The 13,997-nt window shown below is 46.1% G+C and overlaps 1 protein-coding gene across 1 annotated transcript in view; it reads left to right on the top strand.

Annotated features, from left to right (window-relative positions):
* kcnt1a (potassium sodium-activated channel subfamily T member 1a) overlaps positions 1 to 13,082 on the top strand; it is a 25,903-nt gene extending 12,821 nt beyond the window's left edge. The window contains exons 17-32 of the mRNA XM_060037922.1: positions 1 to 87; positions 649 to 878; positions 1,374 to 1,590; positions 2,565 to 2,670; positions 2,763 to 2,935; positions 3,945 to 4,016; positions 4,391 to 4,525; positions 5,033 to 5,144; positions 5,302 to 5,403; positions 6,279 to 6,362; positions 6,470 to 6,598; positions 8,274 to 8,577; positions 8,705 to 8,767; positions 8,860 to 8,944; positions 9,341 to 12,310; positions 12,357 to 13,082. The exon at positions 1 to 87 is cut by the window's left edge and continues 63 nt beyond it. Coding sequence (XP_059893905.1) covers positions 1 to 87; positions 649 to 878; positions 1,374 to 1,590; positions 2,565 to 2,670; positions 2,763 to 2,935; positions 3,945 to 4,016; positions 4,391 to 4,525; positions 5,033 to 5,144; positions 5,302 to 5,403; positions 6,279 to 6,362; positions 6,470 to 6,598; positions 8,274 to 8,577; positions 8,705 to 8,767; positions 8,860 to 8,944; positions 9,341 to 9,458 — 2,017 coding nt within the window. The 3' untranslated portion in view covers positions 9,459 to 12,310; positions 12,357 to 13,082. The remainder of the gene's footprint in view (positions 88 to 648; positions 879 to 1,373; positions 1,591 to 2,564; positions 2,671 to 2,762; positions 2,936 to 3,944; positions 4,017 to 4,390; positions 4,526 to 5,032; positions 5,145 to 5,301; positions 5,404 to 6,278; positions 6,363 to 6,469; positions 6,599 to 8,273; positions 8,578 to 8,704; positions 8,768 to 8,859; positions 8,945 to 9,340; positions 12,311 to 12,356) is intronic.
* The last annotated feature ends 915 nt before the right edge of the window (positions 13,083 to 13,997 follow it).

Genomic DNA, 13,997 nt, shown 5'->3' with positions numbered 1-13,997 from the left:
CTACCACATACGACTGTGCGACAGCAAGTTCTTCAGAGAGTACGAGGGGAAGAGCTTCACCTACGCCTCGTTCCACGCCCATAAGAAGTGAGCAGCTGCTCAAAATCCACCACCAAACAGAACTGCAGCATGATCTAATCTGCATATAGTGATGACTACATGATCGAGTGAAGATCTGTAGTCCAGAGGCACAGCTGGATAAGTGTCACTCATTTGTTTGGATGGTGTTTGTTTGATGGTGGTTATTAACTGTCATTGAGCGATAGATTCAGATTGTTTGTGGATCTCAAATGAAGGACCATCACTGCCATACGATGCATGCTATATAACCAGAGCTCTTCAGAAATCTTACAATATTTTTGTATGACATATGATCCAACATCTATTCCAATGTGTCTGCATTCTCACGTAGGGTCCCGGTCAAATGAAATACCCAGCTAGTGTCCTTGTTTTCTTTGCTACCGTTGTCCAGTATGTACTCTTAAGTGTGTGATTGTGTGTGTGTTTGTGTGTGTGTGTGTGTGTGTGTGCGTGTGTGTGTGTGTGTGTGCGTGTGTGTGTGCGTGTGTGTGTGTGTGTGTGTGTGTGTGTGTTTGCGTGCATGTGTGTGTGTGTGCACGTGCATGTATTTGTGTGTGTGCTCTTTAGGTACGGAGTGTGTCTAATCGGCATAAAGAGGGAGGAGAACAAAAGCATCCTGCTGAACCCGGGGCCGCGCCACATCATGGCCGCCAACAACACCTGCTACTACATCAACATCACCAAGGAGGAGAACTCCGCCTTCAGCCTCACCCAGGAGGAGAGGAAGGGCCGAACGGCCAGGGGACTCTACGACGGACCCTCACAGCTGCCCGTGCACAGCATCCTGGCCAGCATGGGTGAGACCGCGGGCCGAGGGGTGTGGGTCCATGTCTGGTCTGATTCAGAGTCAGTCCAGTTGTGTTGGAACCCTTTGGCTCATGTGCATTGTTTAGTATTTGTTGTTGAATGCTCTATAGATCCTTTCTAAGGGGTACATTCATCGGTCTAACACAGTAGCGCTCCTAGCCCACATGTGGGGTCTGCTCTTTAATGTTTCAGGGCACAGGGAGTAAACTAGCAAAGATTTCAGAGATTGACCATGGACTGTGCCCTGGTACATCAAAGTAGGGGACACATCATTATTGTGTTTTATACAATGTCCTCTGTGAAAAGGGCCTACTGTCGGACTGAACTGTCTACTACTGAAGTACGACTTGTTTGAAAACAATCTTACAGAAAAAAAAAACGTTAATAAACAACCTTAGTCACCCCCATGTGACATCAGAATACAGAGACCAGGATCATTGTACTCTTATGTTATAGCATGTCACTTCTGGCCTTATGTTCTCTAGGTACTGTTGCAATCGACCTGCAGACCACCAGCCCCCCCGACCCGTCCACCAGTAGCCCGGCCCCCCTCACGGTGAACGGAGCCGGGGGCCGGCGGCCCAGCATCGCAACCGTCCTGGAGATCGCAGACTCCGCCGCCATCCTACCATGTGACCTCCTGTCCGACCAGTCAGAAGACGACTCCAGCTACTCTGAGGAGAAAGGCCCCCGTTTGACTGAGTGAGAGTCGTGTGTGCGTGTGTGTGTGTGTGTGCGTGCGTGCGTGTATGTGTGTGTGTGTGTGTGTGTGTGTGTGTGTGTGTGTGTGTGTGTGTGTGTGTGTGTGTGTGTGTGTGTGTGTGTGTGTGTGTGTGTGTGTGTGTGTGTGTGTGTGTGTGTGGGTGTGTGTGTGGGTGGGTGGGTGGGGGACTTTCCATCATTCATTAGTATACTTCCCACTATCTAGTAACAATAGTACAAAATATTTAGATAGATAGATAGATAGATCGATAGATAGATAGATAGATAGATAGATAGATAGATAGATAGATAGATAGATAGATAGATAGATAGATAGATAGATAGATAGATAGATAGATAGATAGATAGATAGATAGATAGATAGATAGATAGATAGATAGATAGATAGATAGATGGATGGATGGATGGATGGATGGATGGATGGATGGATGGATGGATGGAGAGAGAGAGAGAGAGAGAGAGAGAGAGAGAGAGAGAGAGAGAGAGAGAGAGAGAGAGAGAGAGGGGGATGGATGGATGGATGGATGGATGGATGGATGGATGGATAGATAGATAGATAGATAGATAGATAGATAGATAGATAGATAGATAGATAGATAGATAGATAGATAGATAGATAGATAGATAGATAGATAGATAGATAGATAGATAGATAGATAGATAGATAGATAGATAGAAAGTTAAAGTAAAGACAAACAGGGTAAACAAAACAGATGGTATAAACAATATAAATTATAAACTATGAAACTATGAAAAGTAAATGATAAAGTGGCTAAGTAACAGTACTTTATACAGTATATTAAAGTGCATAAATGTAAACAAAGAGAAGTGTCCCAATCATAAAGATCTTTCTTGTATTGAATAATGAAAATGGATTCTTACCATGATCATAGTGGCGGGCTTCTTATGTTTGCGATGTGTTCATTTGAATGAATGTGTGTGTTTTTTGGCAGGTATGTGAAAGGTTACCCCCCTAATTCTCCCTACATCGGCAGCTCCCCGACTCTGTGCCATCTGCTGGCTGACAAGGCCTCCTTCTGCTGCCTGCAGCTGGACCAGGTTGACCTCCACCTTATCAGTCACCTCTACTTTGATTACCCTCCAGTGATCTCCCACCAACATCACCTCTCTTGTGTTTCCTCATCCTCTAGGGTTGCGGGCACAACGCCTTTGAAGATGCAAAGGCGTATGGTTTTGAAAACAAGGTCATTATAGTTTCGGCCGAGACGGCGGGCAACGGCCTGTATAACTTCATAGTGCCCCTCAGGGCGTACTACCGGCCCCGCAGGGAGCTCCACCCCATCGTACTGCTGCTGGACAATCCGTGAGACACCTCATCACAGACACTCACTGTACTGACAGACACAGGGATCATCTCTCTCTCTCTCTCTCTCTCTCTCTCTCTCTCTCTCTCTCTCTCTCTCTCTCTCTCTCTCTCTCTCTCTCTCTCTCTCTCTCTCTCTCTCTCTCTCTCTGTGAAGCCCCTGTTCCTCGTCCTCCTCGCTCTATGTCACTAATCCATCCAGGGACACACAGGCTCAATATGCTGACGTAGGTGTAGCTTTTAGGACAAGGTTGTGTAGGCGTTGGGTCTTTTGTGCGTCTGTGTATCATTGCTCGCTGAGCAGCGATGCAGCGTTTAAGTGGTTCAGCGCAGAAAAGAAAAAGGAAAGTGCTGCGCTCCACCTCAGCCACGCCGGCCAGTAACCATAGCAACCCGATTTGCCTTGAACCTGAATTGCACACTTTTCACTTGCCGCAAACAAGTCAAAAGAATGATGGAATGAACACATTTACATTTGAGTGGGACAACAATTACACTTTTATTGTTTTTGTGATGATGATGATGCCGATGATGATAGTGATGTATCTTTTTTATCTGCCACCATGTGCATACTCTCAGGTCTCTTTAAGATTTGTGTGGGCATAGCTCAGGAGGTAGAGTGCGTTGACTTGTAACCGAGTGTCGAGGTGTCCCTGAGGGAGACGCCTCACCCAAACTGCTTCTGACGAGCTGGCTGTCGACTCCGCGGTTGATTCCGTGTCGCTGTGTCAATGTGTGTATATTAACCGTTGACAAAAGCGTCTGCTAAATGCCCTTAATGTAAATGTACTTCAGCATGGGTCTGTCCTGACCACAGCCTTAAGCACAGAGAGACATTTACCAGGGACAAACCATGACCTTCAGACCAGATCTCTGGCTGCTCTTCCCTGCTGGCCGATTCTCTGTCCCCCTCGTTCCCCAGTGGAGCTTGTGCTCTCCATCATACCAGAAATACATGCTATTTGTTTGTTTGTTTTGTCTCTTGTTGCATGTGTTGTACTTCCTCTAGTCCAGAAAAACATTTCCTGGAGGCCATCTGCAGTTTCCCTATGGTGTATTATATGGCTGGGACCATAGACAAGTAAGGACCCTTGCACCGTAACCTTAACCCTGACCTAAGACCATAGACTGAACTAACCCTGACCTAAGACAATAGACTGAACTAACCCTGGCCTAAGACCATAGATTGAACTAACCCTGACCTAAGACCATAGACTGAACTAACCCTATCCTTAGACCATGGACTGAACTAACCCTGCCCTAAGACCAAAGACTGAACACAGAGTGTGTGTGTGTGTGTGTGTGTGTGTGTGTGTGTGTGTGTGTGTGTGTGTGTGTGTGTGTGTGTGTGTGTGCGTGTGTGTACCCATATGTGCGAGTGCTCATGTGATGTGTGTGCGTGGGCCCATGTGCATGTATGTGCATGTGCTGATGCGCGTGCATGTCTCCCGTCAGTCTGGACAGCCTGCTGCAGTGTGGGATCCTGTACGCTGATAACCTGGTGGTGGTGGACAAGGAGAGCACCATGAGCGCTGAGGAGGACTACATGGCCGACGCCAAGACCATCGTCAACGTGCAGACCATGTTCAGGTAACCCTGTGTCCTGCTAAATACATACAGTCGATGTTTACATAAGATAAAGACCTAGATTCAGAAACTGGAGACATTTTGGTCGACAAGACGGCTCTCGCTGATGTGGAACGGTCTGTTGAATCTGCTACTGCGACATTATTCATAGAACTGCATGGAATAGTTTCTCTTAAAGAAGACTATTGCAGTTAAAGCTGTTTCTGATAAGAAAGATGTTTGCTGGAACTCAGACAGGATTTGGACAGGAAGTAGACACATGTCGTTTCTGTGACTACTTGAAGGTCAATGCCATCCCGTGCAGGAGCCTTTCGGTCTGTGCCCGTAGATAACGATATATGTCAGGCTAGCGTACAGCACCCCCACCCCCACTCTGCTTTGGAAAGTTGACTACATCTCTGGGACTAAGTTAAACAGATGGGGGAAGATCATGGTCTTTTCTTTTGAGTTTTCAGGCTATTGCGCACAATGCATCTGAAACCTAGCCTAACGAAGGCCCTCCAATTGCAGGTTGTTCCCCAGTCTGAGCATCATCACAGAACTCACACACCCCTCCAACATGAGGTTCATGCAGTTCAGAGCCAAGGACTGCTACTCCCTGGCCCTCTCCAAGCTGGAGAAGGTGAGAGAAGTCCTGAAGTAGAAGTCTAAAACTGATGACATAAAAGCAATCATAATGTTCTAAGAGTTCCTTTCCCCCCTCTCCACATGTAATCCACTCCGTCAATGTCCAAGATGCCTGTTCTTACTGAATCAAAAGAGTGTCTGCTTCCCAACAGAAGGAGCGCGACCGAGGCTCCAACCTGGCCTTCATGTTCCGCCTGCCCTTCGCAGCGGGCCGGGTGTTCAGCATCAGCATGTTGGACACCTTGCTGTACCAGGTGGGTTTCTGCTGTGGACGATCTGCTGTACCAGGTGGGTTTCTGCTGTGGACACTCTGCTGTACCAGGTGGGTTTCTGCTGTGGACGATCTGCTGTACCAGGTGGGTTTCTGCTGTGGACGATCTGCTGTACCAGGTGGGTTTCTGCTGTGGACGATCTGCTGTACCAGGTGGGTTTCTGCTGTGGACGATCTGCTGTACCAGGTGGGTTTCTGCTGTGGACGATCTGCTGTACCAGGTGGGTTTCTGCTGGTGGACGCTCTGCTGTACCAGGTGGGTTTCTGCTGGTGGACGCTCTGCTGTACCAGGTGGGTTTCTGCTGGTGGACGCTCTGCTGTACCAGGTGGGTTTCTGCTGGTGGACGCTCTGCTGTACAAGGTGGGTTTCTGCTGGAGCCCTCAACACCGCCACAGCCGGGACTTGGGTTGAAATGCAGGAATCGGAATGGAATAAATTTCTGTGATAGAATAGAATAGAGACTTGTCATTGCACATGTCACAAGTACAGAGCAGCGAAATTACCAGTTACATCCCGTCCAAGAAACATAAAAGACAGTGTGGGGAGACAGGACGGAGAGACTGTCGGGGCGCATGTGCTCCCTCATTATTAGATAAGAAAAGGAAAACAAGAGGGGAAAAAAGATAATTCCCAAACTAGGTTCCTCTAAGGGGGGCACAGTGTAGGGATTAGCAACAAAAAAAAAAAATATATATATATATATATTGTGTGGGAAAAAAGCGTTGTATCTTGTGAAGAGGACGGAGGACAAATGTTTCAACAGTGCCCCCTCGTGTTTAGCAAGGGGACAGCATGCTATTTGTGATGTGATTTCACCATTTAATGGAGTAATCCCATGTGCTGCATCTCTCTATTAGTCTTTTGTGAAGGACTACATGATCCTCATTGCCAGGCTGCTTCTCGGTCTGGACACCACTCCGGGATCAGGGTATCTTTGTGCTGTGAGTAATTAAAACCACAGCAACAGTAATAATACTAATATGATATGGTGGACGTGCCATTGGTGCGTATTCCCAATGATCATCGGTGTGCTCCTCTGTGTGTCCAGATGAAGATCTCTGAGGAGGATCTGTGGATCAGGACGTATGGGAGACTTTTCCAGAAGCTCTGCTCCTCCAGCGCTGAGATCCCGATTGGGATTTACAGGACGGAATACCACATGTTCTCTCCCCCGGAGGTTGAGTTACCAGACAGACATATATACTGTCTGTCGGCTTGTCTAACGGTCTATCTATCTTGCCATCTATTTTTTTATTCTATTTAACCTATTTATTGACCTATTATTTCTTCAGGAAGTCTCATTGAGGTTGAGCACCTCTTTTTGCAATGGATGCATGCTTAGCATGCAAGCATAAACACATGACATATACAGACAGATTTCACGACCATATACAATAAAATACATGAACAAATACAAGTAATTGCATGAAAATATACAATTAATTCAATGAACGTATGCAATGTAAATGCAAATTACCATGTATATGCATTATCGGTCTATCTTTTTATCTATTCACCTATCTCTCGGCCGGTCTATCTGCGTTAGGTTTCCCTGTACTCGGCTCCACCCACCAGGACACAGGTTGATGTTGAGTGAACTGGTGTATTGTACAGTTGGAAGCAGTATTACATGCAGAGTCGATGTTCTATGCTGCAAAGTCAGAGATCTCAGTCAGAGAGTGTGTGGTGATGGCTGCTTTAACCTGTGTGCATTGATTGGTTAATGCACCTCAGGTGTGCAGCCCAGAGACTCAGTCTGAGTGGGGTCAGGTGAACAGATCACCCATACATGCTCCACACTATCCAACCGTCCATCCATTTATCATGTAGAGATGCTGGGGCCTCTACGGATTGTCAAATCCCCTAGCCTTTATTCCTCCTTCCCTTAACCTTTATGGAAAACGTCATCGGGTCAAGGAGAGATGAAAAGGTGCCTCCTTTCGAACATAGGAAAATACATTGTTTAAAATAAATTTGACTCCTCTCTTCCTAACCGACGTCATTGCGCGACGGCGGGTATTGCCGACCTCTAGCGTCTCTAAGAGTGAAACTACAATTTCCGAAGATGGACTACAACAAGCGCTCTTTTGATCCATGCATTCTTGTCGTATTGATTTCAATAAGGCCGTGGCCAACAGTGAGAAACACTTAGGTCGGACTTGGCCAACGGGAATATTTGAGGCCACTTGAATCCCAATTCACATGTGAAAAAGAGGCTAATCTTACGTTGATGTTGACATCAACTGCCCTCAGTAGTCCTTCTTAAATGTGAAGTTGGCATTTTATTTTCTTAATTATTTTCTTATTTTCGTAAATTAGGGGCTACGGAAATATTTCATGATGTTGGTATTTAATGAGTTCTTTAGGGTTTTTAGATTTTTTTAGGCTATTTTCTACAGCACTTTGCTTGACTGCTACTTTGTAAGTGAATTCTCTTCTTCTGCTTTACCGCGTCTCTCATGAGTCTGTGCACTTTAAAAATTGCCGTCTTAAAGGAATATGGGATACATGTCACCCTTCCGTTCATAAAGGTTGGTCAGGAGTAACCTATGCTAAGGTTGGTTTAAATGGTTGCATCGAGGAACCTTTCCGGGTCATCTCGTTAGGAAAGGAAATTTCCTTAGCAAAAAACAGAATCCGTGGAGGCCCCTGGTCTTTGAAGCCTTTTGAGACTCTTAACTTTGATAAGCAGTGTTGCCAGATGGGGCGGGAAATCTGGCCCAATCTGGCAACACTGGTGATAAGGTGCTAAACAAATGATCTTGACTTAGCTTGTTTGACTCTGTAAGCCCACTCCCATGCTGTGGACCCCTGACCCCCATGGACCCCTACCCTCTCTCCCCACCCCCCAGTCCCATACGTCAGCGAAGCTGAACCCCCAGGGGGAGGAGCCCATGGAGAAGGGTGGGGAGGAGTGCCGTGGTGCCGACCGCCCGGAACCCCTGCGGAGGAAGAAGAGCATGCAGTGGGCCCGTCGGCTGAGCAAGAGGAGCCCGCGCTGGCCCTCGGGGCCCCCGGGGGCCCGGCTGGCCCCAGACTGCGGCCACCGCATGGCCCAACAGCGGTTCACCTTCTACCGCCGCTCTGAACGCGAGGAGCTTTCCCAGCTGGTCCGCAACCGCATGAAGCACCTGGGCCTGCCCACCTCGGAGTATGGTGAGACCCCTTCCAATGACTATGAACCGTAACCAAGGGGACAGGTTAGCACTGTTACCTCCCATACAAGCGAGGGAGCCTTCCTTCCCGGTTCTGACTGCTGATCTGTAACCCTGTCTTTCTATAGATGACGTGGCTCATTTGACAGGCAGTGATGTCATGAACAGAGTCAACTTGGGCCACTTACAAGGTACTAGTGTTTTAATCATTATGGTGATAAGGCAGAATCCTGTATCGCTGTGCCTGTGTTATCCTGACGTGCTGTCACCGTGTTTGTTTCAGGCGAGCTGCGTGACCAGCAGAACACTCTGTCCTATGTTCTGATAAACCCCGCCCCCGACACCCGGCTGGAGATCAATGACATTGTGTACGAGCACCAGTCACCTCTAAAACACCCCAGTATTACCAGGAATATATAAATTAGTTGTCCTTAATCTGCTTGCTTTAGAATCAACACTCAATTGCTGTAATGATCATCAATCGTCACATAGTCTGACCCGTTGCTTTTACCGGCCTAGCTCCCTCGAGTTTGGCATCAGATTTGTGTTTGCAGTCAGCCAATGTTGCATCAAGCTCCCTGTTCGCCCTTTGAATCTTGTCAAGATTGGCCTAAATTGTAGGGGTCATCCTCCAGGCTGGCTTGTACAATGTACAATGTCCATAGAGAAATGGAAGCTCAACCTCATAAACAGAGGGATGAAACAGAGGGATTGAGTCCTGTTCAAGTGTTAACCCTGGTCCCACCTTCCCTCTCCATCCTCAGGTACCTGATCCGGCCTGACCCCCTGGCCCATGTTCCTGATGAACCCTCCGTCAAGAGCAGCAGTCTCAAGGAGACATATGAGTCCAGCATAGACGCTGCAGAAGACCTTCAGCTCTGAGGCCTTCAGCCCTGAGACCTTCAGCTCTGAGGCCTTCAGCCCTGAGACCTTCAGCTCTGAGGCCTTCAGCTCTGAGGCCTTCAGCCCTGAGGCCTTCAGCTCTGAGGCCTTCAGCCCTGAGGCCTTCAGCTCTGAGGCCATCAGCTCTGAGACCTTCAGCTCTGAGGCCTTCAGCTCTGAGGCCTTCAGCCCTGAGACCTTCAGCTCTGAGACCTTCAGTTCTGAGACCTTCAGCTCTGAGGCCTTCAGCCCTGAGGCCTTCAGCTCTGAGGCCATCAGCTCTGATACTGTTTAACGTGTCTCTGCTGTCCATCTCTGATGGACAGCATTGTCTGTTTGGTTTTCAGTGTTTCAAGCGTTGACCTGGAGGTAAACCGTGATCTTTGTGGAGAGTTACTGAAGATGTCTGATGGTTCAAATTATATGACAAAAATTACCTCAATATCTGCAGTCTACCTGTAGGCATCCCTCATAAAGTATTTGAACCCCTACCTGCTCATTAATGACATGAATCTGGATTCACTTCATGTCTCTTTGGATAAAAGTGTCTGCTAAGTAACTAAATATGAAAAAGTTAGCAGCATTGATTGCTCAGGTCCATAATCTATATCCTATTTTATATTTTACTGAGATGGAAAACATGTCTGATTGATAAGCAAATAAAAAACAAAGAATAATCAGTATCACAGAAGAACAGGATAGTTGATATGCCTCCAGCCCCAACCCAGAATTTACGTATGACCATGACCATGAAGTTAGATCTCCTATCAACAATTTATGTTGAGAAGAGCTGAAACTCTTTTTAGAAAGAATAAGGCAGGTAGACTCCTTGCTCACTAAGCTCTGCCAGGCTGTACCAGGTATACATTCTCCCCAGGATAAGATCACGCATGGATATGAACATGTTTTAAAGGTCTGAGGTCTCCCCAGATTTTTTGGTTGGGATATCGAGAGAAACAAGAAGCTATCAAATGACATAAATGCGGTAAATCACCTGGCCCCAATGGCTGTATAGTTTAATTTTACAAACTATTCTCTGCTTCTTTCTCTGCAATTCTTAGATATGTTGAAGGAAAGGAACCCTTCTGGATCAGAAGCCCACGTTTCGCTTTTATTAAAACGAGATAAGGATCCTCTTTCATGTTGCAGTTAAAGGCTCATCTCACATTCATCTCATCTCACACTCAAAATGTAGGCTTCAAAACCCTTTCGCAGGTTCTATCCCAGTGCCACTCAGTTCTGTCCATCTTCACAGCCCTGACCAGACCAGATTTATGCTTATGAGGCCCTAATTTCCCAATCCCCAAAGACTTCTTAATACTTCTAATTCTCCAGCCATCCCAAGGTTGTTCAGACACTACATACCGACAAAGCCTTTGACTGAGACGTATGGCGAAACCTGTTTTGTTTTGGAGAATGTGGTTTTAGTTCTGGCTTCATCTCTTGGATAATGCAGAATCCAGGATTCTAGAGGATCCTGTTGCTTCTGTTACCACTGAAGGGGAAGTGATGGTTACCCGGCCACAATTAGCCGTCACACCTCCTTTTGTGAAAGCCATTGAGACACTTGCCATATGGCCTTGTGGGAAGGAGAAATTCTAGGTAATTTCAAGGGTTTGGACAATCCATAAGATGTACTTTAATGCTGATGACCTACCTGTATCCATCTTGTGAAGATGATAATCCGTCCCAAATCCCTTTGTATATTTCAGCACATCCCAATGCTTATTAAGAATGCCCTCTTTGCTAAATTTGACTCAACATCAAGTATGTTATTTTGGTGTAACAAACGCCCTTGTATCGAACACATGGGGCTGACTGGCCTTGCTGAATTGTATTGTCTGTTACTGGGCCTGTAATGTTGGGAAGCTCCTTCAGATGCATCATGGAGAATAGCAGGGGGTGCGTTGTGACCTGGGGGGTGGAGGGAAGGGACAGGAGGGAACTCCTTCTCAAACATGCAGTAGATCTCATTGAGCTCATTGGCGAGGGGAGGCTGTCGGGCATCTGTGGGTACTTAAGTCTGTAATTGGTGATCTTTTTGAGGCCTTTCCACACGGAGGAGGGATTCTCTTCCGATAGCTGCTGCTGCAGTCAGCGATGTTTCGCCTCCTTCACCGCTTTGGTGAACCTGTACTTGGCCTGCCTGAACAGGCCACCGTCCCCGCCGCGCCTTGCTGCCTCCTTCTCCCACCTCAGCCGCTTCGTTGGGGGGAGAACCAGGGCTTGTCATTGTTGTAAGACTTCCTGGAGTGGAGGGGGACACACACCTCCTCGTAGAAGCCGATGAACGATGACAGAGTATCTGTGTATTAGTCAAAGTGTTTTCCCGCCTCGGGCCCTTCTCCCAGGCTTTGCTGGACCACACTCTGAACCGACTCACTACAGGTTTAGAGAGTTTCAATCTCTGCCTGTTGCGGGGGATCAGGTGAATGAGATCGTGGTCACTGTTGCCCAGCGCAGCTACGTAAGCATCGTGAAATCATTGCAGCCCGACACAGAGTAGCCTGCTAAAAAATCCAATGAAAAAGAAGAACGCAACACATTAAACAAAGAGCAAAATGTCCAAGAAGGACGGCAAACTTTTGCGCAACATTTTCTTAAATAAACTAAGCTCTCGTTGTTGTCCAGAAATAACCTGCGGGTACTATATTTGTATATTATTGTATATCCCCCTGTCTTCTGTCGACAAATCAATGGACGGCGTGTGTAGCTCCAACTTATCGGCATCTTTTCAGACAGCTTGGTACCCCAACGGAGGAGTACCGAAAAATAGGTACGGTTAGGTGCGGCTCAGTGCGCTTTTTACTGGACCCCGCACACTTTTGGCGGTGGAAACGTGAACCGTACCGGTACAAACATTGGGATGTGTGTACCGTACCGCATCTAACCGTACAGCACCTAACCGTACCGCACCGCTCGGTGGAAACGCACCACTATAAAATATCCTGGCCTCAGACCTGTGACCATGCTCTCTGAACTCTTCTAAATTAAAACATTATTCCTTCTCAATAATATGCCCTCTTTATTGTACCTGTGTTAAATAATCATGTATTTTGTCAATCCTGCTCTGAGGCAGCCTTTCGCACGTCATAACAAAGGCATAGTTTCCATCAACACACTTTAAAGTGAAGGGATCTTCCCAGATTTTGCAGAACTCTGTGGTTTTACTTCTTCCAGACTAGACATTTCATTCAAAGGCAGTACCCTCACTTTCCTATTCACCCCCTGAAATCCTCTCAATCCTTTCACACTTCCTTCTCTCTCAGCCCTGATCAAAAGAAAATTGTGTTGTCCATCAATCTGTTAGCTCCATGGACATGGTCCCATTCCATGCTAAAGATGCCTGTGATGCCTGTGAGGGGTTATTGGGGATAACTGTCTCGGAAGATCAGTGGGACCACATCTTACAGATGGTTAACTCCTCTATTTGTGCAATGCGAGGTATTGTTCAAACACCATTAAACAAATGCCAAACTAACGAAAATGTATCCCAATGTTTGTGATGCCTGTAACAGACCCAGGTGGTCACCTCTCAATCATGTTCTGATACACACATGTTCTGGTGCTGTCCAAGGTTATCCAAATGTTGGAGCTCACACAGAGCTCCACCCAGAGCACCATACTATGCCCATACTATTTGGGGAGTACCGGTATTTAAAATGTATCTTCTTATTTGCTTATGAAAGAATGCAATACAAATAACAAAAACAAGGTTGACCAAACCATAATTGATCTTTCCCTACCTGTATAGTAATAAGGTTGCTGACAAAGTCCAGCTATGATCTTTAAACAAAGAGTCCTTTCTTCGTTTCTCTTAAGTGTCTTACACTTGTATTTTTAATGACCTGTAATATATTTTCGATATTAGCTGTAGTTTCTAGGTTTGATAATTAGTTTGTTGATGGACTTGCCTTTGGGCAACTGCTCTGTTATAATTTGCTTTATGGCTCTTTTTCTCAAATTAGACACAAATGTTTAAGGTCAATTAGCCATCACTCAATCATTAGCTCATTAGTCTAAAGAATGATGTCCCTTGGACTTTAAACTGAATCAGAATTTCAGCATTATTTAGACAGTATTTTCTGTTTGTGCTCTTGCATACAGTCAAACGTTTTCTATTGTCTTAGGGTAAACTATGATTTTGTAGTCATCCTAGTTTAACGTAGAAGATGTAGGCAATTTCAGAAAGGTAGGTTCAATCACAAGCTCTAAGAGTAGATATCTTTATTCCATATGAAATACTGTGCCGTTACATCGTTTCTGAGGAATCAAAAGGCCTTCGCCAAAAATTTCTACTGCTTTGCTTTTCTGTAGAACACTTTTGTATCATGGCACCATCTCTACTTTAAATGTGTTGCATGGTCATATTGGCTTTATTTATCTGTCAGAACTTCTACTGTACTTTGTACCATGGCATACAAAATACAGTTAAACTTAGTTGGTTAAAAATGCCACCCTGTCTAACGCAGTCACACTCCTAATTTGGAAGGCCTGCCGCCATCTTAGAGGTACAGAAAATACATTAATCTTCAAGCT

The sequence above is a fragment of the Gadus macrocephalus genome, chromosome 19, assembly GCF_031168955.1.
Source record: "Gadus macrocephalus chromosome 19, ASM3116895v1".
Lineage (NCBI taxonomy): Eukaryota > Metazoa > Chordata > Actinopteri > Gadiformes > Gadidae > Gadus > Gadus macrocephalus.
The sequence above is the reverse complement of the archived record's forward strand: the minus strand, read 5'-3'. Positions and strand labels throughout refer to the sequence as shown.